Source organism: Panthera onca, chromosome B4, assembly GCF_046562875.1.
Source record: "Panthera onca isolate mPanOnc1 chromosome B4, mPanOnc1 haplotype 2, whole genome shotgun sequence".
NCBI classification, from domain to species: Eukaryota; Metazoa; Chordata; class Mammalia; order Carnivora; family Felidae; genus Panthera; species Panthera onca.
The window spans coordinates 62,036,916-62,063,908 of NC_138345.1; the positions used below are offsets into that span (position 1 = coordinate 62,036,916).

General features: G+C 36.1%; 2 protein-coding genes across 4 annotated transcripts in view; one reads left to right on the forward strand and one right to left on the reverse strand.

The window, feature by feature from the left end:
* Positions 1-19,883, forward strand: part of FAR2 (fatty acyl-CoA reductase 2) — a 153,081-nt gene extending 133,198 nt beyond the window's left edge. The window contains exons 6-13 of one of the 2 annotated variants that reach the window (XM_060658028.3): positions 1,688-1,865; positions 3,212-3,256; positions 5,406-5,524; positions 6,383-6,450; positions 9,041-9,212; positions 13,143-13,272; positions 16,620-16,747; positions 17,599-19,883. In XM_060658028.3, the coding sequence (XP_060514011.1) occupies positions 1,688-1,865; positions 3,212-3,256; positions 5,406-5,524; positions 6,383-6,450; positions 9,041-9,212; positions 13,143-13,272; positions 16,620-16,747; positions 17,599-17,761 (1,003 nt within the window). In that variant the 3' untranslated portion in view covers positions 17,762-19,883. The remainder of the gene's footprint in view (positions 1-1,687; positions 1,866-3,211; positions 3,257-5,405; positions 5,525-6,382; positions 6,451-9,040; positions 9,213-13,142; positions 13,273-16,619; positions 16,748-17,598) is intronic. The other variant, XM_060658026.3, reaches the window with a different exon arrangement.
* Positions 19,884-23,754: 3,871 nt separating this feature from the next.
* Positions 23,755-26,993, reverse strand: part of ERGIC2 (ERGIC and golgi 2) — a 41,470-nt gene continuing 38,231 nt past the window's right edge. For both annotated transcript variants that reach the window (XM_060658030.2, XM_060658029.2), the window contains 3 exons: positions 26,101-26,263; positions 24,923-25,005; positions 23,755-24,756 (listed from right to left, as the gene is read on the reverse strand). In XM_060658030.2, coding sequence (XP_060514013.1) covers positions 24,694-24,756; positions 24,923-25,005; positions 26,101-26,263 — 309 coding nt within the window. In that variant the 3' untranslated portion in view covers positions 23,755-24,693. The remainder of the gene's footprint in view (positions 24,757-24,922; positions 25,006-26,100; positions 26,264-26,993) is intronic.

Sequence of the window (26,993 nt, forward strand, 5' to 3'; positions counted from 1 at the left end):
CTGTTGACCATCAAATGAGGTAAAGGTAACATTAATATAAAATGGAGAGGTGCCTGCATCATCCCACAAGCTTTAGCCCAACCATCAGGTGGCTATATAATTGGAAAATCTTCTGGTTTTCTAAGTATTTGGAGTTGTGTTTATTCTGGGAACTTCTCGACCTTTGCCTATTCAATTTAAATCAAAAGGCATTTGAGTAACCAGCAAACACTCAGCACTAATAGCAGCAAAGCAAGGAAAACCAAAAACATTACAGACACTCCAATATCCAATGAGAGGTGTTAAAATTGAGAGTTGTTTTTCTGAAGTATTGGCATAAGCACATCTTAAATGCTCAATAATTTGTCATGGGAGCAAAGCGGTAACAGCTAAGATTTCCCTATAATCAAAATAGTATGACTGAGCTCAGTCCTTTAAGATAGGAATAAATGTACCAAACACATGGATTATAAAAATCACACTAGCATATTTAGGTAGCCTAATTTTTTTTAAGTGTACTTATTTTGAGAGAGAGCGACAGCAGGAGGGGCAGAGAGGGAGAGAGAGAGTCCCAACCAGCTCAGCCCAATGCGGGGCTCCATCTCACGACCCATCATAACCTGAGCCAATACCAAGAGTCGGATGCTTAACCAGCTGAGCCACTCAGACGCCCCTTAGGTAGCCTAATTTTTAAAACTGTATTATATCAAATGTTTAACCAAATAGACCTTCCAATTAAGAGAAACATTAAATATTTAATTGATGCTTTTATTGCTTTCTCTGAGAAGCACAGATAGACTTTGGGATTATCAAAATAGTTCTGACATCTTTAAAAAAGAGATTAGGCTGATATCATGGTAACTCAGTTATTCATGATACTTGTCTTTCTGTCAGTACAGGTATTCAATAATCACTCTGTTAAAGTGGCTTCAGCGTACTATAATCACTCCACTTGACAGACTATTCATAGTTACTAGAGCACTTCAAAATTCATGCAAAATCTCTGGAAATAATTATCAAGCTATTACCATAGACTGCAAATAGAGCTCCAAAATGCATTTCATAGATTTGCTAAAACACATTGTAAGTCTGCCAAATGTAGTTGCTTTTATTTGTTAAGGCATTGAACAGAATTTTAAAAGCAAAAAGCTGAAGGTTGCAAGATCAGTGCACTCGGTGTTAATTGGACAACACTGAATGAGCCGGGCTGCCACGGAAGCACCCTGGATGCGAGCCTCTCAACTCTGTGAATACAGAACGTGCCATGCTCCTGGAGGGTGACTGGAGCTCACAAATGTGCTCCTGGATGTACTTGTGAACCGGTTGGAGAGGAAGTAATTGGTGATAATTAGAGATCAAACATAATAAAGCTGTAGATTGCATCGCTGCTGAATTTATCGATCTGAGTGGGAGGAAGCAGGATTCAACTGATGGGATTGGGCTTAGCAGTGCAGAGCAAAGAGCTCATTCAGCGCACAGGATTTGGATACCCACTCAACTTGGGTATCCTGCAACTGTTCTGAATTCTAGAACTCAAGCGAGAAATGGAAAGTGTTGTTTGATTGTGTCTCACAGGGTCTTGTTTTGGGGAACTTTTCTTTTTCTCTCTTTCTTTCTTTCTTTCTTCTTTCTTTTTCTTTTCTTTCTTTTTTTGGTTTATTGTCTAACACATGTTGCTAGAATTCTTTTGTACTCTGACTACCCTCAGGTGGTTAGACGATGCTATTATTGATGAGATCACACCCAAGCTGATTGGGGATCGGCCCAATACTTACACATACACCAAGGCCTTGGGAGAAATGGTGGTGCAACAAGAGAGTGGGAACCTAAACATTGCCATCATAAGGCCCTCCATTGTGGGAGCAACCTGGCAGGAGCCTTTCCCGGTAAGCCCACTCACCTGGATTCCAGATTCCTTGCTTTGCTTCCAAACCAGCATCCTTCTCACCCAATTACTTTCTGATGTTCTCTCCCTCTCTCTCTCTCTCTCTCTCTCTCTCTCTCTCTCTCTCTCTGCCTCTCTCTTCTCAGAATATATAGCTGAGTGCAGCAAATCGAACATGAACCCATTGTACTAGGACAAAATTCCATGTTTGGTTCAGAATCTGTCCAGCATGATGCTCCTCTGGGAGCCTAGACTTGGCTGGAGATCTTAAATTCACTTCTTGTTAACCCTAGTGTGAAAATTCCATGGGAGATAGTTTTAGTTCTTGGCTTTCCCTCTATAGTTTAAATATACCAGAATGTTCTTGATGGCCAAACTGGTAGTATTACAACTGCCAGGGCAAATAAGAATCACAAAGTTCACAGAAGGTTCTCAGGGTAGGAATAATAATTTTTGTGTCTGTATACTGCAATATCCTTTTGAAAGTACACTAAATTATACCATCTTTTTTGAAGCAATTTTGTGAAGCTTTAGGGCCCCCCAAATTTGAGCTGTACTACTTATGACAATGGAGCCTTTTAAGTGGTCTCATCTATAAAACTGGGCTAATACTGTTTTAGCCCAATACTGGACCCACTTTGGAGAGTCAACCAAATGAGACAATGTATGAGGAGTGTTTGTGTAGTGTAGTGCCTGGTCCCTAGTAGAAGACTCAACAATCCCTTCATCTTCTCTTTTCTGTCTCCTCTCCTATTTTCCACACACACTTTGACTTTTACATATAAAGAAACAGACAGAATAAGGTCAACTGACTTGCTTTTAGGGCTTAGGAGACAAACTCAGAAAGACATTTTCCTCTAACTGCTCCTGAACATATTCTCCCTGTTAACATCTCTAAGCAAGCTAATACAAGTGGAGTTTGGACGCTATGACTTCTCATTTTTGAGAAATGGATAATTCCTACAAATCATGTTTGATTTGTAGTGTTCCCCTGGAGAATTAAAATCAGGACTGAGGTGGAGAAAAATGATGGTTAATAAGTGGATTGGCAGGTTATGATATTAAGACAAGGTGCAATTTAGCCTGTAAGAGGTCATAAAACAATTTGAAATTCTCCATGACTCCTCCAGAATGCTGGCAGAATCTTAATTCTTGCACAAGTGCAGAAATATCCAGTGCTTTGCCACTGATCTTTGTTTCTGGTCTTAGAAAAACTGGCTTAGACTGTTCTATCAGCCAGGGTCTCAGTGCTCTTTTTTGAAATTTATTAAGATCAGACTGCAGATGTTACAGATATATTATGATTTTCTGACATGTGTAACCAATAGAGATCTTTTTTTCTTTTAGGGTTGGGTTGATAACTTAAATGGACCTAGTGGACTCATTATTGCGGTATGTATAACACTGTAGAAACAACTACTTGAAATGTAGTGGAGGAATGGTAAGGAAATGCTTAGTGTTGCTATGGCTTCATTGATCCAAAACCATAAATGTTACTTTATTATTATCGAAGCAACTTAATCTCAGTTTTGCTGATTGGGAAATAGAGGCAGGATGAAATTACTTCTATTGTTTGTAGATTTTATTATCAGGAAAACAGAGATCCTGTGATATCAATTACGATTTAGGAGTTATTTTTGGAAAAATCTGAGCATCAAGGACCATGTCTGTATTTCCCTTTGATTACCACAAGATGGGAGTGTTTCCTCCTTTTTGCTCTTTATTAATAGCTTGAATTAGTACACCAAACTGGGGATGCAATAAACGTCACATTCCCAAAGATTAAATTTTTTATTATAATACACATATAAGAGTTTTGCGTGGATAGAAATTTTATGTATGTGTGTGTATATATATATATATATATACACACACACATAATATGTATGTGTATATATACATGTATATATGTATATATATGTACATATATATATACATATATGTATGTGTATATATATATGTATGTATATATATACATACATCAATAACTGGTGCTCAACAGATACAAGAAAGAGAAACACCCACTGGAGCAAATTTTTCACATGTAAAAATTGATGACTTTAGTAAATACTTTTCACCAATAATCCTCTCACAGACAAGTAGAAATGTCAGTGGTGCCTGTAAGTCATCATCAGTGGGTTTCTCCCTGCACTGAAGGCTGATGTGGTTGACATGAGCCGTGACCTAGTTCACAGTTCACGCTGAAACACTGTAAGACCAGAACCATTACTCTACTCTTTAGGACAATGAATAGGAATTCGATTCTCTCCCTGAATTTAAATCTTATTAGAAACCTCATGCTTCAGGTTATTTCTGTTCTTCTCAGAGCTAGGTCCAACGTGAACTAACATATAAGAGAGTGAATTGTGACTACCTGTCAAAGACAGGGACAGTGAACTTCCTTCTGATTTCTTTATTTTTCTAGCAGCCCCTCTCTTTTTGTTCTCTGTCTTCAATTCTTTCTTCTTTAAAGCTTAGTTGGGGTTAATATTTGGTAACTTAGAACATAATTATTTTAACATGATCCTAGAATGAGTTTCTTTATATTATTTATAAATCACATTTATTCCGATTTTCTAAATTTTTTAAAACTGATTTTTTACATCCAAAGGAAGGGGAATCAGTTACAAGAAAATAAAAATGAAGAACATAAGAAAGTGCTAACCATTGCAAATCGATGCTAGAAATATGCAGGGTATCAATAACTTCATAAAATCAAGAAACATGACTATTTATTAACTGACTTATTTGTTGGCATGACTTATTTATTAATGTTAATAATTCCCAATTCTTACATCTACATAAGATCAGTGATCTGTGAACTAAGATACTTAACACTTAACAAAAAGTGGTGGCCCTTTCCTAAGTAATAAAAAAGTTTTTGTGGAATGGTAGAACTTTATTAATTTTTTTAAAAAGTTTATTTATTTTGAGGAGGGGGAGAAGGGGCAGAGAGAGAGAGAGAGAGAGAGAGAGAGAGAGAATCCCAAGCAGGCTCCACAGTGTCAGCACAGAGCCTGATGCAGGGCTTGAACTCACGAACCATGAGATCATGACTTGAGCCAAAAACCAAGAGTTGGATGCTTCACCAACTGAGCCACCCAGGTGCCCCTAATTTTTAAAAGTGTCTCTTAAACCTTTAGTGTCTACTATTGTTTGTAAGCTACTAGGCACTAGCAGAAAATGACATCATTTAAGAAATGGTAAACTAGTAATAGCGGGAAATTTGGGAAACCTTAATTCTTAAAATATCTCATGGATTAATTATTAAATGTGAAAAAACTGTTGGTGTTTATTAACTAGATATACTAACCTCTCACAAATCTGAGGAACTCCACTCTCTAAAGGGACCTGAGGACTATTGTGGAAATGCTGGCATTTGAGGTGAACTTGGCTGGGGGGTTGGGTCGGCTGAGAAAAGTCAGCCTTAGCACAATAACCCAGTCAGCAGCGAGTCAGTGCTAACTGTTGTAACTAGCGGTATTAGTATTAGCCCCAATTATTACTTAAAACCTATTTTATGTTCTTTTTTCCTATGCAGGCCGGGAAAGGGTTTCTCCGGTCCATAAGAGCTACTCCGATGGCAGTGGCAGATTTAATTCCAGTTGATACAGTTGTCAATCTCACCTTGGCTGTAGGATGGTACACAGCAGTTCACAGGTGTGCATGCATAAGCCAGCTTGCAGAGCTTTGACGAGGAGGAGGGTGAATATGTTAGGCTTATTATATGCATTTGATTGCAGAAGACCCCAAATGTGAAAGAGGATTTAATATTTTACATAGTTTCAAATATGCCATCACGTATGCATGGAGGTGTTTTATAAATACTGATGTGCATTTTGATCATAAAGTAACAAACTCTTTAAATCCTTTAACCATAAAATTGATAACCAAAAAGAGTTTTTCCTTCTATTCGGTAATTTAAAATACAATTTCCTTTTTCAAGGCAAAGGAGATAAAAGTGGGTGAAATGAGGGCATCTTTTATATTTTATAGAACTGCTCACTTCCTGATAAATGCCAAAATCTCAGATCACCATATGGGGGCTATTTCCTAGTACCAAAAAAAAAAAAAAAAAAAAAAATGTTGTTTATATATTTGGCTTTGATAGTAAATGACAAATAGAATTAAAATTTTCTTATTTGAAGTCAGCCATTTAGATATTTTTCAATCCAGCAGGGCTTAACTGGATTTAGGAGAAAACATAGACTATATTTTGCCCAGTAACCATGTCCAGAAGTAAGGAATGTGACCCACTTTCTCATTGTCATGGTACCTCCATTTGCTGCTTAAATACATCAACCTTTGTGAGCTCTCTGTGTGCACATGCACAAACACGCATATTTCCCTAGTCTTCTTCCATTTTGCTTTTTTACCCAAAGAAGGAACAAAAGATGGAAATGTTGCTTTCATTATGGAAACTACTGAACAGTCTTGTTTAAATGTTATTTTTCCTTATATTTTTTCCATTAGTCTTTCATTTAGTTGTATTTATTTAATTTTTATTTCATTTTTCAGACCTAAGTCAACATTAATCTACCATTGTACATCTGGTAACTTCAATCCTTGTAACTGGGGCAAAATGGGTAAGTGTCTATAGAGATGTAACTACCTAACTATTAGTGTCTGCCCTCACACTGTGAATGTCTACCACAGGGGTAGGGGGTGGGGATGGACAAAATGTGTTCTGGAGCTTGGAGTCAAGTGGGAGAAAAAGACAAAAAATAAGCAAAAAAGATAAAATAATTAGAAATTATAAATGTGTAAGAGTTAACTAGAATGTACTGTGGTACATCAAAGGGAGTCAGTGGAATATCTACATGATTGTAAGCAATAAGGGGTTCATTGGCTACAAAGATTTTAAAAATCAAGAAAACTGAGCAAAAGTCAGCAATGATAAGTAATGTCCATGATGAAATATTCCTGCTGGGGCAGCTGCTCCCATGTGCATATCCCTTGCCCCCCTTGCTCCCTCACTGAGATTGTGAAATGATCAATGACCAAGTAGATTTAGAAAAGTTCAATACTACTAACTTTTGTTACTGAGTCAGCAATACTCTTCATTGATTTATACATGTGACCTTGAAAGTATCTTGTTGAAGTAATTAATCCTGCATGTAAAAGAAAATTAGCTAACCAATCTTGTCCTCCTTTGTCAATTTAGGAGTTGTCCTGCAAATATCTGAAACTTTTAGAACATCTAATTTTGTTTAGATACTAGCTATAGAAAAAATCAAATGAACTTCATTTGTTAGAATCTGATTCCCAATTCAGAACACTCTGCTATGCTATTGTTTGCAAAGTTGTTACTTCAGTAAAAATGAAATGATCTACTATCATCAAAGTTCTTCAGATCATATATCCAGTTCTTTAGATCATATATCTAAATAATTCTGAACATATTTGGAAATAAATCTCCTCTACGTCAGTAACAGAATTATGATATCACTTATAAAAGTGGCATTCATAGAAGCAAACCAGGTATCTTAGGCTCTTAAATAAAACATGTAAATTACATTTCTGAAATTTACAAGTCTTCCTCCGTGCTGCAACTTATTATCTGTTTTTTTCAAATTATACAATATCACAGTTGAAAGTAATCTTAAAAATAATCTAGTGGCCTTGCTTTATTTTACATATGAGGCCCGGGAGAATAAAAGATCTATTCAAATTCATATGGAGGCTGGTACCCAAAATAGAAGTAGAAGATGCGTCTCTTGACTCTCCCCAATGGTCAGTAACCACTTCACTAGTGATTCTTAAAAGTGATTATGACTCCCTCTGGGAGGAGAACAGTCCAGATTCCTGGGCCAGATGTTTCTTGAGAATCTTTTCTGTGTAAGGTATATATATTTTATATAGATTTCCAGGTAATCTTGTTTAAGGAGGACAATAATCATATCACCATAAGAATTGGTATCATTATACCATGTTTTCACTCTTATGTGGATCCTGAGAAACCTAACAGAAACCCATGGGGGAGGGGAGGGGGGAAAAAAAAAACAAAAAGAGGTTAGAGTGGGAGAGAGCCAAAGCATAAGAGACTCTTAAAAACTGAGAACTGAGGGTTGATGGTGGGTGGGAGGGAGGGGAGGATGGGTGATGGGTATTGAGGAGGGCACCTTTTGGGATGAGCACTGGGTGTTGCATGGAAACCATTTTGACAATAAATTTCATATATTGAAAAAAAAAGAATTGGTATCATTATAATTGAAAAATGAACTTAGGCATAGCCTTTGAAAATTTTACATACATAAAATAAATATTGAATTTGAATTAGTTTTTTTCAAATAATTATTTTACAACTGTACATTAAAAGTTTTTAACTAGGTTTTATCTACATAACAATGTAAAAAATTATTGTCAAAAAAAGTCTGGAGACAAGAGTGGACGATTGAGTCTGGATATTCCTAGAGAAGCAGAAATACCCAAGAAGTAAAAGACTGGTATTTAAAGTGAACCAATATAAGGGAATCCTGCCTTGATATTCTCTATTTTACTTAAACTTTATGAAGCTTTAAGTAACCCTTTATAGGGGCGCCTGGGTGTCTCAGGTGTCTCAGTCGGTTAAGCGTCTGACTTTGGCTTAGGTCATGATCTCGCGGTTCGTGAGTTTGTGCCTCGCTTTGGGCTCTGTGCTGACAGCTCAGAGCCTGGAGCCTGCTCCGGATTCTGTGTCTCTCTCTCTGCCCCTCCCCCACTCGCTCACTTGCTCTCTCTCAAAAATAAACATTAAAAATTTTTTTCTAAAAGGTAACCCTTTATAAAGGTTTAAGTAAAATGTGAAGAAACTTTCCTGATGGTTCTGCAAGTAACAATCCAGCCTAGGAAATAAAGCCTTCAGGTTCTGTCTTGGGGCTTTCAGAATAGACTAGATATCCTTGGAACCAATGATGGATTTAAGTTTTTCCGAACAGTACTTCACTGTATTGACTAGAACTATTATTTCCCCAAGAAGTTGCTTTTAGTGTAAGGTTTCAAGAAAAGGACCCACTTTGTAACCCATTCTCATTGTTTGATTTTTGCAGATGACCTCTTGCCTGGCATAAATAACCTTAATATTGTCTCAGAGATTGATTCTTGACTCTACACAGCAAATCATTAGTCTTTATCATTGCAACCTCGACTACAGTGGGCTTATATGCACCTGGACTTAGTGCTCTATTTTTTCCGCAGGATTCCAAGTCTTGGCAACCTTTGAAAAAGTCCCATTTGAGAAAGCTTTTAGGAGGCCGAATGCGGACTTCACATCCAGTATCATCACAAGCCAGTACTGGAATGCAGTCAGCCACCGAGCCCCTGCCATCATCTACGACTTCTATCTACGGCTCACAGGAAGGAAGCCCAGGTAAGAAGCTGAAGTCAATTGCTTTAAGAGTGTTGCCGCATGGAAGATTAGGATCCCAAAGTCCTTAGCCCTCCTTTCGTCTGGGGATCAAAAGTGCTAACTAAATCATACACACACACACACACACACACACACGTATGTATATATTTGGGGACAAAACCAAAGCAGTAGTAGTGAGAAGCCCCAGAGGGACTCCTACCTTAAAAATCCTCTATCATAATAATGGAAGTTCAATATTGAAGAACTTGGTGAATTCAGCAAGTAATCATCCACCAAAAGGAAAGCAACTGAGACTCTAAGTCTGGGGTTTTCTAAATTGTTAGGTAATATTAAAATAATGATAACAGCCTCACTTACACACACACACACACACACACACACACACGGAATGATGTGGGATGATCTCGTTTTCATTCTCACAACCCAGAGAGGATATTCTCGGTATGCCAGTTTTACAAATAGGATGTAGAAGCTGCGGGGAAGAATTTAAAGTAGATTCCAAGTGACAGAGTAAAGATATGGAGAAACCTGAACCAGATTTACTGCCACCTAGAGGTGAGTAAAGAAATAAAGGGAACAAGGTAGAATGAAATGTGTGGATGCTGAGGCAGCTGTGTCGCCATCTAGCTGTGTGACATAGGACGTATCCCTTTCTCTCACTTAAATTCTGTGTCTTGAATATTGTCTCTGAAGAGTCATAATTATAAGTACCAAAGGCAATTGCTGCAAGCAAGAATCCGGAGCATGAATAGCATTGCCTTCTGTTCTAGTCTCTCTACAGGAGGAAGCCTCTCTCAGCATGTTGAATTTCCATCCTTCTTAGTGCAAGTGACTAAAACTTAGGCAGTGTTACTTTTATCCAAATTTTCAGAGACCCAATTTAGAGCTGATAACTCAATAATCATCAGCTTTTTCTTGAGCAAGGTGAAAAGGAGACATTGTGGCTATGGAGAAAATATTTGCATAGGGCTTTTTTTTTTTTATTATTTTGAGAGAGAGCGCATACGCATGTGAGCAGGGAAGGGGCAAAGAGCGAGAGAATTCCAAGCAGGCTCTGTGCTGTCAGCATGGAGCCTGACATGGGGCTTGAACTCACAAACCTTAGGATCATGATCTGAGCCAAAATCAAGATCGGGTGCTTAACCGACTGAGCCACCCAAGCACCCCAGGTATGGGGCTTATTAAATAAAGATGGGAAGAGAAGAAAAACCTATTGTAGGCAGAAATGCTAAAGATTTTAACACAGATCCGGGTTGGAAGAAGACCTGCAGAAAGAGCAAAGTTTCATAAGCAGAAAAGAGAAACAGGAGGAAGGGACCTAATAAAAATCTTTATGAATTTTGTTTGTGAGAAATTAAACTAATATTTGTGGGAAATGGGTAGGTTTGTTTGGTCACAGGTATTTTAGGAAATAATCTTTATGGCAGAAAATGGCAGAATCCTTCGAGACCCTTTCCCTTCCCAGGTGTGTGTGTATATAATCTTTTATGCACTTACAACCATATATAGACATCCATAAATATAGTTTTGCATTGAGGTGTGTGTGTGTATGCAAATCAGGCCTGCAAATTTTCTAACTTTTTTCACTAATGGCCCATGAAAATCAAAGTCATTCTGCCTACTGGTGTCCTTTTAACTCTTCCAAACAATGCGGTCATGAGTATCAGTGCACATGAATTTTTTTAGAACATGCCACTGGGTCTGGGGAGGAAGCTGAGGCGTGTGATTGCTATACTGGAGGATGTCTCTGAATTTTGTGACTACTGCCGGGCTGCCCTAAAGGAAGGCTCTGTCAGTTTGACAATTGGCACTATCACATCAGCACATGAGGGTAAAAATTTGTTTTTTCTTACCCTCATCAATACTTTGCCAAAAATCAATCTTTTGAATCATCAAACTAATGATAATGATTGGCATCTCTTCGTTCCTTTGATTTGCAGTCCCGATTGCTGGAGGAGCTGGGCTTTTCTGTGGTCATTGGGCATTCAGTATTTCTCCTGAGTTGTCTGCCTGTTTCTCACCTATTTTTTTTAGGTTGTCCTTATTAATTTACAGAAACTCCTATGTATGTGTGTAAATTTATATTTAATATATTTTTCCCAAGTCACTTTCTTATCTCATACCTTCGATTATTAAACTTTTTCTAATACAAGGGAACTACATATAGTGTAGGTCTTAATAGCATGGAGTTCAAAGTATAACTTACAGATTTAAATCCTGGCTTCACCAAATTAGCCATATGAATGAGTCCTATCTCTAATACTTAACTGCCTCACCTGTAAAAAGGGACAGTTAACATACTTATTTTATACTATTTATATAAGAGGGCACAGCATATAGCAATCACTATTATTACTAAAGAAGTTTCAGATTTTTACATGAATCACTCTTTTCCTTTATGGCTTTCACATTTTATGTGTTGCGAAGACCTTCTCTACCTAAAAGTAAGAAATGTATTCTTTCTTAAAAAAAAATTATGCTGATATAGTTCTGTACATAGGATATCATTCTACAAGGATTATTTTCAAAAATTAAATTTATTAAAATCACATCAATTCCATCAGAATTGTAGAATGGATAAAGATGGCCATTCATTTGGTCTGCTATAGCAGAATATCATAGACTGGGAGGCTTACAAGTAACAGTTTATTTCTCACAGTTCTGGAGACTGGGCAGTGTAAGATCAAGATGCTAGTGGATTCAGCATCTGCTGAGGGCCTGCTTCCTGGTTCCTAGAGAGCCATCTCTCTCTCTGTGTCCTCACAAGCTGGAAAGTCCGAGGGAGAGAGAAAGGCACTAATCACCTCCCCAAGTCTTCTCCAAATACTATCACATTGGTGGGAATAGGTTTAAATATATGAATTTGGGGAGGAGGGGCATACAAATAGTCTATAGCAAAAATGTTAAATAATAATAGCTAAATGGAAGGCTACTGTAATGCTTGTACCAGGGAATAATGAGTCTACCCTCTGCCTAAGAATTTCCCATGATACAATGAGAGAAGTCCCTGATAAGTCATTAGGATCTGACCAGAAACAAGACCAAATTCCCGACACAGTTTAAGTCATTACTGGGTCAACTACAGTAATCACTATTGGCAAGACTGGCCTAAGAGAAATGTTCTACAGGCCAAAGTGATCTGTAGCCAGAAGATCTAGGTTTAAGCGGTAGCTGTGTGAACTTTAAGCTGTTAACCCTTCTGTAAGATTAAGGAAGATAAATAATAATAGATCTTTACTCCCTCACAGATTCCTACTGTGAGGATCAAATAAGATCACATCTGAAAGTTTTCGATAAATTATTGTAAAGTTGAGAAGTTCACACAGCAGAGCTGGTCCAAGTCCTGACCACAGGACTGGAAGATGTGGGCCATCTGAAGTCATGGGACAGAGTGGTGAGATCATAAAAGCATAAGCTTTTTGAGGGTGGTCAAAACTGGGTTGCAGTTTTGCCTTTGACACTTATTATTATCATGGCCACTTCATCTATCTTAAGCTTCTTCTACCCCCTCATAAAATGCAGATAAATACCTATCTGACAGATACGAGAATTAGCTGAGGTAGTATTTTTTTCAAAGTTTCAGCACTGTGCCACACAGTAGGTGATCACCTAGCTATTTTCCAATATCTGGCTCGGCTTTTAAAATATCTGCCACTTTGGAGAAAGAGAAGGTAGTACAGAGGAAGAGGAGGAGGTTGTTTGTATTAAAATGCCTAATAGAACAGACTCCATTAGTTTCATCCCCTTCCTTTATTCAATGGAGATTATGTGGAAAGAGAAAAAAAGAATCTGTTTTAATGAAGAAATGGGGGCAAGAGGGAAATTTTTTCTCTTTTCTCAAAAAATAATTTGTCCTACATCCTATAGAGTAGCATGGAAGCAGCCATCTGTGGTGTGCTGATATTGGCTTCTACCTGATCTTTACCTCAGGATGACAAAGCTCATGAATCGGCTGCTAAGAACAGTGTCCATGCTGGAGTATTTTGTCAACCGGAGTTGGGAATGGAGCACATACAATACGGAAATGCTGATGTCTGAGCTGAGTCCTGAAGACCAGAGAGTGAGTAGAGTTCTGACAACCATTTGACCTGGAAAGCTGATGGATGAAGAAGTTTTAGTTACATACACAGAATTCTTTTTTGTCTTTTCTGGTCTTCCTTCCTTCCCTTTCCTCCCTCCCTCCCTTCTTTCTCTCTCTCTCTCCCTCCCCTTTTTTTTTTTTGGCTAAGAAAATCCATCAGTATTATTGACACAATGCAGGAAATAAGTTAATGTAGGTAAGAGTCCTGGGTTCTCGACTTTGATTAGATCCTCCTGCTATCCTGCAGTCACATTTCACATATTTCGCTTCCATTCCTGTTCACCCTTGGTTTGTCCTCAGCAAATCCTCAGTACCTCTGTATTTTCCCTAAACCCACAGCATAGGACTTCAATGAAAAATCACAATTTCATTGCTCATAAACTCACCCACTGCTCTTGTTAAATCAAGATCATTCTGCATCTCCAAAGCTGCAGTTCTTTCCTTCCTTTTTATTATTTTTAAGGTTTATTTTTTAATTTTTAACGTTTATTTTTGAGGGAGAGACAGAGTGCAAGTAGAGGTGGGGAAGAGAGAGAGAGAGAGAGGGAGACACAGAATCCAAAGCAGGCTCTAGGCTCTGAGCTGTTAGCACAGAGCCTGATATGGGACTTGAACCCACGAGCCATGAGATCATGACCTGAGCTGAAGTCTGATGCTTAACTGACTGAGCCACCCAGGGGCCTCTATTTATTTTTCAGAGTGTGTGCAAGCAGGGGAGGGACAGAGAGAGAAGGGGGAAGAGAGAACCCCAAGCAGGCTCCACACTGCCAGTGCAGAGCCTGACACAGGGCTCAATCCTGCGAACCTCAAGATCATGACCTGAGCCAAAATCAAGAGTTGGACACTTAGCTGACTGAGCCACCCAGGCATCCCTCTTTCCTACTTTTTAAAGCTAACCCCCAACTCTTATGTGCATCCCACTAAGACCTCCCTCCATCAGTACTGCCTTCTCTCTAGCACATGTACAGCACATATAGCCTCTATCCCTATAATGATCCTTGATAATTCAGACTTTCATTCCTCAAGACAGGCCTTCACATTAATTGCTTAATAGCCATGCCATTTATTTTCTTTACATTAGCTTCTTGGCAGTTACAAATGTTAAGTCTTGAAATCTTTGTATATTCTGAAATTCACAAGTATAGAAATCTTTTGTACTTTGTACATGTTTCCAGTTTTTTTTTCCCCTCAGAGAGTCATGTGTTCCCTGAGCATATCCTGAGTTTTCAATTACATTTTAAAGTTTTCACTCTCTTGGTTGACACTATCTACTAAAACTTTCTGGGGTACCTGGGTGGCTCAGTCAGTTAAGCGTTCGACTCTTGGTTTTGGCTCAAGTCATGATCTCACGGTTTGTGAGTTCGAGCCCTGCATCGGGTTCTGCGCTGTCAAGTGGGATTCTCTCTCTCTGCCCCTATGCTTGCTCACTCACTTGCTCTCTCTCAAAATAAATAAATGTTTTTTTAATTAAAAATTTTTTTAAAGAAAAAAGCATTTCTCGATTTATCTAGTACTTGACAGCATGTAGAAGAGACCACATCACACTGAGAAGGAAATGCGAGGCTACTGCCAGCCTCACATGCCAGCTATGGGTTTTACTCTTACATACCAGCCTCAGAGTATAATTCAAATCCAAGCCCTAGAATTACTTCAGGTCATGGAACCTAAGGGTTACTTAAAGTCAAACACCATAAATGTTAAATTAAATACACCAGGTGAGATTTAGAGGGATATTTTAACTGAAATCATTGCAGAGCATCTCTAAAACTGACATGAAATAGAGCTATTTTCAGAAATATTTACATCCCTTGTATAAGCAAAATTATTCTAAGTACTTGTTTGAAATTCATGGACCATGATCAAAGTATGTTGTTTAAAAAAAAACTATTGTAAACTGTTTTTAAAATTAGCTACAGGTTTTATGTACAGTTATCTTTATTGCATTTTTCCCATGTAATTTATCCCTCTAATTCAAAAGGTAGCTGAGAGCTTCATTTTTTGACATTTTACTATTTTAACCTAAAATAACCAAAAATTTTATGAAAATGAAAAGAATCAAATGTGCTATGGATTTAACATACACTTTCAAAATTGCAAAGGTAACAGTCCTGAATAATTGCATATAATTGCCAAACTCTGGCTTAGAATCGGCTTAGAATTCAGTTTGATTTGCCATATGGAATGAGGATTCCAAACAAGGACGTTACTGAAATCTAACTTAGAAATGTGAAATAGTATAAAAATAAAAGCCTCTCTTTATATAAATGAGTAAGTAATATTTAGTGATACTATAGTAAATAAACATATCCAAACAAAGTGATGCAGAATTACCTTTGAAAAGCATTTCAGTTGTTGGACAAGTCTATGAAGCTCTCTGGAACTCAATCATCTCATCTGCTCTTTGTTAGTACTCCGTATTATTTGAGATAACTTGCAATAAACATATATATGATATGATATTTTACATTTATATATAATTTAGTATATATGTATTATATATAATCTATAATAATAAAAGAAAATAGAAATAAAACACCAAACTAGGGAAAGTATGCATTAAAATATGAAGTCAAAGATAAGAATGAAAAAATAGGATGTCCATATGTAGTCTACAAGATCTTACTAAGTCACTGCAGTTAAGCAGAGAATCTGTTTTTGAGCTTTTTGGTGGCAAAGGGAAAGGGAAAATATAGTTCCATGGTATTCTGTGTCCAAGAGGAGAAAATACACTATGGTTCCAAGAGAAACACTTAACTCTTACCGCTTAACTCTAAAAGAAATGTTTTTGAAGGGTTTCATTTAACAGCACACATGGTAGATAACATCTCTAAAGCAAATACAGAATTTCTGCTAAACTATTCTTTAAGATTTTGCTTATTCAGTTTACCTTAATCTGCATAATTAAATGGTGATATTGCAGGAAAGGAGGGTAGGCCAAGGAAACACCAAAATTTAAAGAATGGAAAAAAGGAGAAGCAGTTTGTTTTGCTCCCTACCCATCACTTTTAAAAATAATTAATCCCAATTTACTTGAAATGAAATTAGCTTTCGCCAGCTAATGCCAGTTCCTTTAAATTTCCCTCACAAGACTTCTTAAATGTCAAATATTTGTGCTTGATCAGTGTTTGAATGTTTCTGTGTAAATGATAATCCATTTTGTCAGTGCCTTGGAAATAACTGTTCAAATAATCTTCTTTGAAGGGGTCCCACCCAAGTCTCCCAAACTGAATTTCACTCATTTATGTAAAAGAAATTTTTCAAAAGGACAAAGTGATGGTCTCCAGCAGTGCAATTCTAGCAATCCATAATGTCTTCTTGCCTTTCAGGTATTCAACTTTGATGTGCGCCAGTTGAACTGGTTGGAATACATTGAAAATTATGTTTTAGGAGTTAAGAAGTACTTACTGAAAGAGGATATGGCTGGGATCCCAGAAGCAAAACAACATTTGAGAAGGTAAGCCTAATCAGTTAATATTTATTGAGCACTTCTCCCATGTATCTGATTTTCTACCAGACATGAAATTAGAGCAGGGGAGGAGAGGAATTAACATTTTTCAAGCATTTACTACATTATAAGTCCTTCCTTATATACTATGCCCTCATAATACAGTTTTGCTTAGACTTCGCCACACCCCTATGAGGGGGTATTTTGTTATCCCCCCACCCCTGCTTTTTTTTTTTTTTTCTATCAAAGATATATTTAGGCTCAAAGAAGGTAAATAACTTGTTTGTGGTAACACATGGGAAATACAGGATCCAGATTTGAACCCAAGTTTCTCTTTTTCTTCTACCCCATCCCATCATAATGGGGTATTAAGAATACACCCAACAAGCAGGAAATTTGTACTGTTTAACATGGGCAACTCACTCAACCACTCTTCATGTCCTTAAACTGCCTCAAGTTTCTTTCAGTCATTATTCCATAAAGGACAATCAACTATAGCAGTCTGATATAATTCTGGTAGAAACAAAGGGCTTTTCATGCAGAGATTATAAGGATGGAAAGGTAAATTGTAATGGAAGAGGAACCTTAAATAGCAGGCTAAGAACATGAGAACTTACCTTCTAATGAACAAGAACCAGTGAAGATTTGTGATATGGTAATATGATCAAAGTATAATTATGGAAAGGTGATCATTCAGAAGGCATGTTGTGGAAATAGATAAAAAATCAAAATGTCATAAGGTCATGTCACATACCTGGGAGCACCTAACGAGCCAGAAAATGACATTTATGCTTCAGATAGCACAGATAGGTATTTGATGCTTGCTGTTTTAACTCTGGTTATGTATTTCTGTTCCCCAGGCTCCGAAATATTCACTACCTCTTTAATACTGCCCTCTTCCTCATTGCCTGGCGCCTTCTCATCGCACGATCTCAGATGGCTCGGAATGTCTGGTTCTTCATTGTGAGCTTCTGTTATAAATTCCTCTCCTACTTTAGGGCATCCAGCACACTTAAGGTCTAAGAACATTCAGCAATCTCCTTTTATCTGGAATCTCCTGGATACCTCCAAAACAGCAAACTGTGGTTCTTAAGATTAGGAAGTAACAAAGAATATGCCCAAGCTCATTAACTGTCAAACGTCTTGTCATGTATTCATCCCTATTTCTTCCCTACGTATTGTTTTTATTTAAGTGAGAAAAGGAAAGTCATATCTTAGCCTACAATCATACATATCTTAGGAAAATTTGTTTCCAGATTGCCTCCTAACACTCTATGCCCTTGAACATAAAACACCAAAGTACATCTGTCTGTTGATATTTAGGTTTTTTTTTTTTTCTTGAGAGGACTAATTTTGACTAAATGAACATGGAATAACATACGACGGAAGCTGAAATATGCTAAAGAAAGGCAGTTTTAACCTTGGAACCATTCCAGGGGTACCCAGTAGAAAAGTTTAGAATCAAGATTAAGGGACACCTGGGTGGCTCAGTTGGTTAAGTGTCTGACTCTTGATTTTGGCTCAGGTCATGATGTCATGGTTTGTGGGCTCGAGCCCCATACTGTGCTCCGCACACACACACACATGCGTGTGTGTGCTCTCTTTCACAAAAATTAACATTAAAAAAGATCAAGTAGAAGAAGAATGATCTCTGCATCCTCAGATATACCATAAAAGAAATAATCCTCCACTGAAATCTCAGCCTTTTTTTGTGTGTTATACCATGGAGACCTGAGTGAAGGCTGAGAGAATTAGAAAAGTGGGCTCACATTTAGCATTTCCCTCAACTATACTTCTGAAATCTAAAAAACAAAAAATAAAACAAGAGGTTTAAGTAATTATGTACAGAATGAGGGCTCAAGTGTATTTGCACTAGGACTACTTACTATGCTTGTAAGTAAAAATTAGTTCTTATAATTTCAATCTGACAACTATTCTTTCTAAATCTTTTCAATTACCCATTTTCCTGATGACCTTCTCTCAAGAGTTTCCTTCTCTTTTATTGAAGTCACCAAACCCCTTATATTTAAGCTTATGTTGCTCAGGCCTCAGTGACTAATGGGAGGAAGGTACTAGGCTAGAATCCTAAAAAACCAGTCCCTGGACCTTTGCCAATGAGAAAGCAAAATTCCAAATACAAGTGTAAATGCTAGTTTTGGTTTTTTGTATAGTGGGAAAATTACTCCTCTGTGATCATCAGGACTTACTAGTATCTTGATCATCCCAAGTGGACAACGTTAAGTGTACAATGTACAGCAGAAGAGGACAGACTTCACGAAGTGACTTTAAGTTCAGAGAATAGGTGTTGTTTTGTTTAAAAATGTTTTATGTATACTATCAATGAATTGTTTTTGTTCCCAAATTCCTATATTAATAATATAGCTGTTATCCTAACTTTCATCGTATTTGAGATATCAGTGCATGCTGGATTGCAGCATTTCATGTTAAAAACATGAAATATTATTATATAGTATTTGGGGCCTGAGCAATTAAAAATAATCATAACTACTGGCAAATGACACAAGCATAAAATGGTAACGATGGCAGTTACTTATATTTATGCTCTCTGGAATGGTATGTAATACTCAGCACATTCATGTAGTTAAGTGCACAGGGCTTGAAGGCAGCTTCTAGCCTGCTATTACTTGAGATTTTTCTCAACACCATAAAGGGCATTTGGGGGGAACTGTTCTGGGCAATGTCTTTTCCAATCTCATCTAAGGTCTGGGAACTTCTTTTCAGGGCATACAACCCAGCTCTGAAACAAAGCACTTGGTGATTTTTAGTTTGAGATGTCTATATGATACTTCTGAGTTACATTGATTAAGATACAAACTATAGATATAATAAAAATGAAATCAAGATATAAATTCAATGAGGTTGGATAAAACATAATTATTCTAAGAATTTACTACCTTTTGATTTTTGTTTTCACTAATTCCATAAATTCCACTAATCCAGTATTCATTTTGATTTTTGATTAAATGAAAGTTTGAATTAAAAATGTTTTCCTCTTCTAGTGTTGTATCTTTAACTGCTGACTACTACAGATCTCCTCCCTCCCCTGAGAAAAAGATATAATCTTCCAAAGAAGATTACCAGATGAATATAAATTAACACATAGATACATAATGCTTCACTTTTTTCTGACACCATTAATAAGGTTACATTTACATGCTGGAAGCATCTTTTATCTGTGGCATTAAAGAAATCACATGATGTCTAAGTCAAAATAGGTATCTGTATGAAAGAAAATCCCTAATTATTTTATATCAAGACCAACTGACAATTATTTGAATGTCTAATACATACAATGCAATGAGAAAGAGCCTTCTACTTTTGGGGAGAAGGGGACGAATAGTAACTACAAAGGAGAGGCATCTACATTAAAAAAGAAGTTTTGGTAATTCCTGTATTCTGTAGCCACAACATACCTGATACAGTAATGAATATTTCAGAGTTTAAGACAGTCCCCACCTAAAGAAATTAATACTGAAAAAGCCTGAGGCAGATGGACATACAACTCCAAAAAACATTTCTTACAATTTTACACTAACTCGACACCATCATCTCCAGTCAACATCTCATTCAAATAGCTGATTTAGAATCTGAGAGTAAACAGACCGATCTGAGAAGGGACTAATCCCCAAATAGTGTGTTCTGTTATCTCACAATGAATGTAACAAAGTAGGTCAGCCTAAAGTTTCCAAAAACATCAGTAATTTTCAAAGCTCACAAAAATTACATGTAAATTCCCACATGTCTATTTTTCTAGAAGTATGAATCTAACAATTATGTTCTGGAAACATGGACAACTATCTGTAGTAAAAAGGAATGGTTGTCCCATATGCTCACATAGAGAGGTAAGGAAAAATGCTCACTGCTTACTTTGTAAAAACATATTTTTTTAATTTACCCAAAATAAAACTAGAAATTGCTGATTTTCCGATGTAACTGGCTTGAGAGGCAGTAGTGAAGATACAGTTACGGCAAAGGACACTTAATTGAAATTGAGTTTTAATAGCTAGAAACAGTTCTGATACACAAGTAAAAAGTTTAGGTGTGGCCTTACTTTACTTGAATTACTGATCCTAATCTGGAACTGTGACTAAGTAGGGAAACAGGAGGCTGATCAACTGTGTCAATTTTACTCTAAAGAAACTAAAGATAAGTCTAGTATATCTAGTATAAGAAATCATCAAATTGATTTGCATAACTGCTTGAAAACAGAAATGAACTTACAAAGTATCTTTTAGTTACATCAAGTGTCGCTGAAGGTCTGCTTCAGTACACGTTGCTTTCATCAAGCTATACTTTCCCCCACACCTACTCAGTTTTACCTTAAAATTATTACACAAAATCGCATACATAAGTTATGATATTTGGAAGAGTTGTCCATCTATTTCCTTCTGATAAACATCCAATACAATTTGGAGTTGCTAAGACAAAACTTTTTAAATATCTCACTGATTATTGTCAACTTTGTTGACAGTTTTATAGACTTGAGTCAACTGCTCAATTTGCATCACTCATTCACTTTTTAATATGAAAATACAAAAGAAGCTCAATCTCATACAGTAATTTAGCTCCATCTGGAGCAAAAGCAAATGTAACAGACTGATATCTAGGATTGCCACAGTCTTCCTATGAGGAAAAAGGAGCTTAAATATGAAAAACTGAGGCTTATTTGGGGATACGTGATTGTAAAAGGACAAAGAAATTGTTTTATGTTTGTCATTTTAGTTAGAGTCCGCACGTTCAGGATTGATACACTAAATGAGTCGTGTGTGTTTTTTCTCTTAAAACAACACCAAAAAAACCCACAAGAAAACCAAAAAATCTAAGGCAGTTTCCTAAACTTAAGATAATGCAAGGTGATTTCATCACTAAAAAATTATTTCAAAAGGGGGGGGGGACAACAATAAGGAAATACTTGGATATTAATCCTGGCATCATACCATAAGGTAGTGAACAAATGGTGATCTAATTTGGATAGTGCTGACTATCTACTTTGTCTTGCAGAAGGTTTGCAATGGAGCTCCAAGCACACGGGGAGGGACTTAAGTACTAGACTAAAGGGCTTGATGAAAGTTTAAAGGTCCTCCAGCTCAGCCTTAATTTTTATTAAACAATCAAAAATACGCATCTTGAACTCAAGTTCAAGATTCAAAGTTCTAAATTTTGAAACAGGTTGCATACAAATTTACTTTCTGGTACTCAAATTACTAACCCAGGACATAAAAAGACAGGATGCATAATACAGCCCTACTTCTACCATTAAAAAATTAGATCTTAGTCATTCCTTTAAGAATTCCAGTCCAGTTTGTATTAAAGATTGCAAACTTTGCTTGCATTAGTAAATTTACTGTGAAAATTCAGTACTTTCATAAAATGTGAGAGAAATGTGATGTTAATCATCTAAATTGAGAATCAGAAGTAAGTTTGTAATTCTAAGATTGAGTTAAACTTTTCCCAAGAGGTAGTCTGTACTGTATAAATACTGCAGCAGAGAATTATTCACCTAGATGTTTCTTTTTACAGGCCAATGTATACAAAACACAGTTTTTAAAAAACCTATTTCGTATAAATTGAAGCCTCAATGTTTAAAATATTCAGCCTGGAATATATACAAATATTATGAATACCTTAATAAAATGAAAAAGGAGAGCTGAATAATAAAGTTGGGTACCCTATTGAAGACGCCCTCCCCAGGCACAAGCCAAAGCTCCAGAATAAGTAGGTCAGTACAGTGTTCTCTGCAATGGAAAAGAGACATGTGGTGAGGTCAGAAACCCCTAGCAAATCCTAATGTGAAGGTAGACTTCATCATTCCTCATCCAAGAGGCTCGTCAGAATCTTACTACTTTGACTGCCAAAAATCTGAATATAACTATTTGAGGAGTCTCATGTAGAAACCTTTCTTAACTAGTAAAGTGTAAATCAACGGCAAAGCAGAATTTTGCTTTAAAGAAATTCCTTTTATAAGTCAGCTTTAATGGGACAGATTAATTACATTAAAATTTTAATATGGTATTTAGAAAACATGGGAACAATTAAAAATCATATGTAAGTACCAAAATAATTTTAAAATCCTTTTTAAAGACACTTAACTGTTAAAATCCTAGCTGAAAGAAAAGTTTTAAATCAATTATTTTACCTTAAAAAAAAAAAAAAAAACAACTCTGAAACTTGAATGAACTTTCTGGAAAGCAGATTCACAGAACCAAAATTCAGTCTCAAATAGCTAAAATTCTAAGTAAAATTCCATTTTAGAAATGTTCTATTAGTTTCTACTCTTAACTTTCTAGAAATAGTATCTGAAAAAAGAAATCAATAACAGAGAAGTCTCATTCATTATTTGGAATTTTCTGGAATAAAAAAATCCTTCAGAGCATGTTATGTCACCTATGTTAATCAGTTAACTTAATGGCTCTTAATGACCAACTGTATATTTTAAGTAATAATGCTTCTGTTATTCTCCACAGAATACCATTCAACATAAGCTCTACTTCAAAGCAGTTTTATCAGTATTTCTCCTCTCCATTATGTCACAACTATTTTCAAGAAAACATTTTTTTACCTTTAAAAAAAATCCATTTGTGAAACTATAATTTGTGACATACCGTTTTCTAAAAACCACCATTTTAAATCTAGTCCTTTAGACTCGCCCTTGTTACTTACCTGGAATTTTATTTTCCCATTTCTCTAAATGCTTTAAACCATGGGGACTGCTAGTTGATTCTTCTACTATCATTAAGTATTACAAAAGGAAAATGATGTTGGCACACCTATTCCAAATATAGTTTTTAATGGCACCTGAGTGTATCTCCCTCTCATTATTTTTATCTTTTATAGTCTAGAAATTTAAAATCAATCCTTAAATACTGAGAAAGCTAGAACAACACAAAACAAAATAACAAAATCAATCCCATTCAGGACAGTCTGAATGCAAACACTCATAATCCAGTTTTACAGCTTAATGGACATTGTCTAATGATAACCTTACAGATCTGACATTATCTTAAATATTTGCCTCGTGTTTCTACTTTAAGTTACCCTGTTGTCCCTCACCCAAACATGTATAAAATATTCTACTTTTCCTTTTAATACTTTATAAGCTGATAATTTTCATCATCAGTAGTGGGCCTTGTTATTACTCACCTCCCGCTTCCAAAGTGTATAGAAGGATCAGATTAGAAAACGTAGCATCTTTTTTTTTAAAAAAAATGTGCTTTCTTCTCCCTGTATAAGTGCCCACTCTACAATTTGTGAATGATACCTCTGTTACATATTATAGCACCTAGGTACCTGCTCACCTCAATCTTCCATGACCCTGCCTTGAACTGTTAGAAAAAGCCAACAGCCAGAGTTTAAAGAAAAGCAGTTACCTTCCTCAGACCAAATTATTGGATAAATGGTCTTTTCATTATGGCTTAACATGGATATGGCTATAACATAGGGACCCATCCCTGTTTTATTAACAGTGTGACCTGATCACAACTTTTTAAAGTCTAGACTAGTTTTCCATATGTTTTACATATTTTATTCTGACATATCTTTTAAAAACAAAAGGACGCAAACATTTGCACTTATCAATGCCTTTTTCTTTAGATGTGGTTTGACTTCTTTCCTTCAGGCTCTTTGCCACCAAGAAGCAAGGTCTGATTTCGATACTGCCCATTTGCTATGAAATTATCAGAAGGGGTCATCTTCCAAGCAATATTCCAGTTGGGCTTATTCACTGATTAGCTGCGTAATTTCTTCTAGGACATTTGTAACAGACACAACATATATAGGATTTCAGTTTGGGTTTTTCTTTCTTTTTTTTTCCCCCTAGGTGTGGTTCCCACTTCTCATTCGTATTTTCTTTTCTTTGAATATATTGCACAATATTTTATTATTAAAAAAGGTTTTATGTCTCAAGCAAAAAGTTTTTCTCCTTCACTCAGGAGGTGCTAATGTGTATTATTTTCTAAAAGAGGTAAGTGGTTGTCTGTGTGGCCATCCTCAAAGGGTACCTAAGGAGAAAAAAGACCAAAGCATTAGTTTTATTCCTTGCACTATTCCCTTTAATCACAATGCTTTATTTTGGGCAATCTCTTTCGGAGCACCAAAAACTATTGTTCAGACTTAACAATGATGCTGTGACTTAGAGGTCAGCGCCATTTCTATTGTAGCACTTACAGAACTGACAGGTTTGTAGGATCCAAGTCGGAAACGACAGTAAATTATTTCAACTATAAATTTCCCAATTCCATGTAACATGCCTGTAATAAAAAATAAGTTCATGTGTTCAATTAAATGATGCTTTAATGAAATTATTTCCTAATCATCTCCTAAATTATTACATAAGAATAAAAAACTCAACTAATTATAATGGCATAGATTAGTAAGGAAACAAAGCAGTTTGCTTTATTCGTTTCCATGGTTAAAAATAACAAGGCGGTTGAATTTTTAAAACAAATGGATTTCCTTTCAAAATCACAAGGCCACATGATTCATGACCTTCACCATGCAGTCTTTTCAAGGGCGCTTTATACAACTCACACTCATACGATTTTGAAAAATAAATAATACCAGGCAGCACCACAAATTTAAACAAATTCAAATGAAGTAGTGACAAAGTCTTTCATAAGAAAACCTATTCATTCATTTCAAAAACATAGTTCAAAAAAAATAATTTAAAGTATATAAACTACATAGCTCCCCGTAAAACTGAATGGGGGTTGGGGGATAAAGAAGGAATGGTTTCCTTTCTTTATCTATTGTGCTTAACTCTCAGATTTTAATGATTATGATTCTAAAAGTTATCTTTGAGAACATCTCATAATCTCAGGGCAAAAAGGCCCCAAATCAGGAAAACAATTTGAAAATTTTTGTTGCACATATTGCACGGTTCAAAGTACCATAAGATGTGATTTTACATATTGTACAGTTAAAAATGCCTTACGTGAAAAAAAATTTACATTCAAGTGTCTACTATTTCTAGGCATTTTATCATCTAATCCTACAACACACTTGTAAGTATACATTATTATTCCCATTTTTATAGAGGAGAAAATTTCAGAAAAGGTAAGTGACCTATACACAAGCCTATCCCCACGTGATAGCAGATGGCAGAACCTGGATTCAATTCTAGGATCCTTCTAGCTCACTAAGTAATCTCCCTTGAATCACTGAATGCAGTGAACTTAGTTATGTGTAATGCTTAATTCAGAGATCTGGAATTCAATCTTAAAGAAAAAATTCTTAAAATATCAAAACATGGGAATGTATATATATTTCTTGCTCCTGCTAAGTAACAGCATCTTAATTTCAGTGTAACATTCAAGAAATTAAACAAAAAAGGAATGAATCTTAACCTGTTGTTGAAAAGATTCCTCCAACAATACCACAGAGTCTTACAAAAAACTGCCAGAAAGGCATATGCTCCTCAGTGACGGTTACCATAAGAGAACTGAGATCATATTTCATAAATATCCCAGAGACTCCATGGCTGCCTGCAGCATGGTTAATGACACGTTCCTAAAATGAAGGGGAGAGATAGGAGAAGGAGAAAAATGGGATTCACATCATCTGGTTATTTGCACAGGCAATATGAAGCCCTACAGTCCAACTATACAAGAAGGATATCCAAATCTCTTTATGAATTGTCCTACTAGACTGAGCTCTTCAGAGACAATTGAATTATCCTGTATTCTTTGTGTGGTTAGCTTCTGAAAGAATCAAAAGAGCAGAGTCATACTTTTCTATTTTCTGAAAAAGTCACTTTACATATAAGCATTCTACTGAGCTCAAGAGCTTACAACTATATGGCATCTTCTTCATTGATCAAATCCATAAAAACTAAGTTCATATTTTGACATACTTTTTGTAAGACTTCTTTGCTAAGAATTTACAAAATAATTATATTTATTTCCTATCATTTAAATGATCAGATTTGAAAACAAGTAATTTCACTTTCTGTTGTTTATTTAAACTGTAGGAGGTATAATACAAGAAGAAAACAGCATGCACTAATTTGAAACATATCAATATTTGAGTTACTGGTTCAGTTTCTAAAGATAGTTTTATTCTTAAAAGGAATGGGACTAAAATCATAAACCCCCCATAGTGTGTACACTGTCCAAGAAAATACTCTATTTCATTCCATCTTGTTTACACTTCAAAAATCAAGTTTGCAAACTGTCTACTAAATTTCTGTTATAGCTTGAAACAATTATGCTACCACGGTGCTTTGTTGACTTTTGTCATA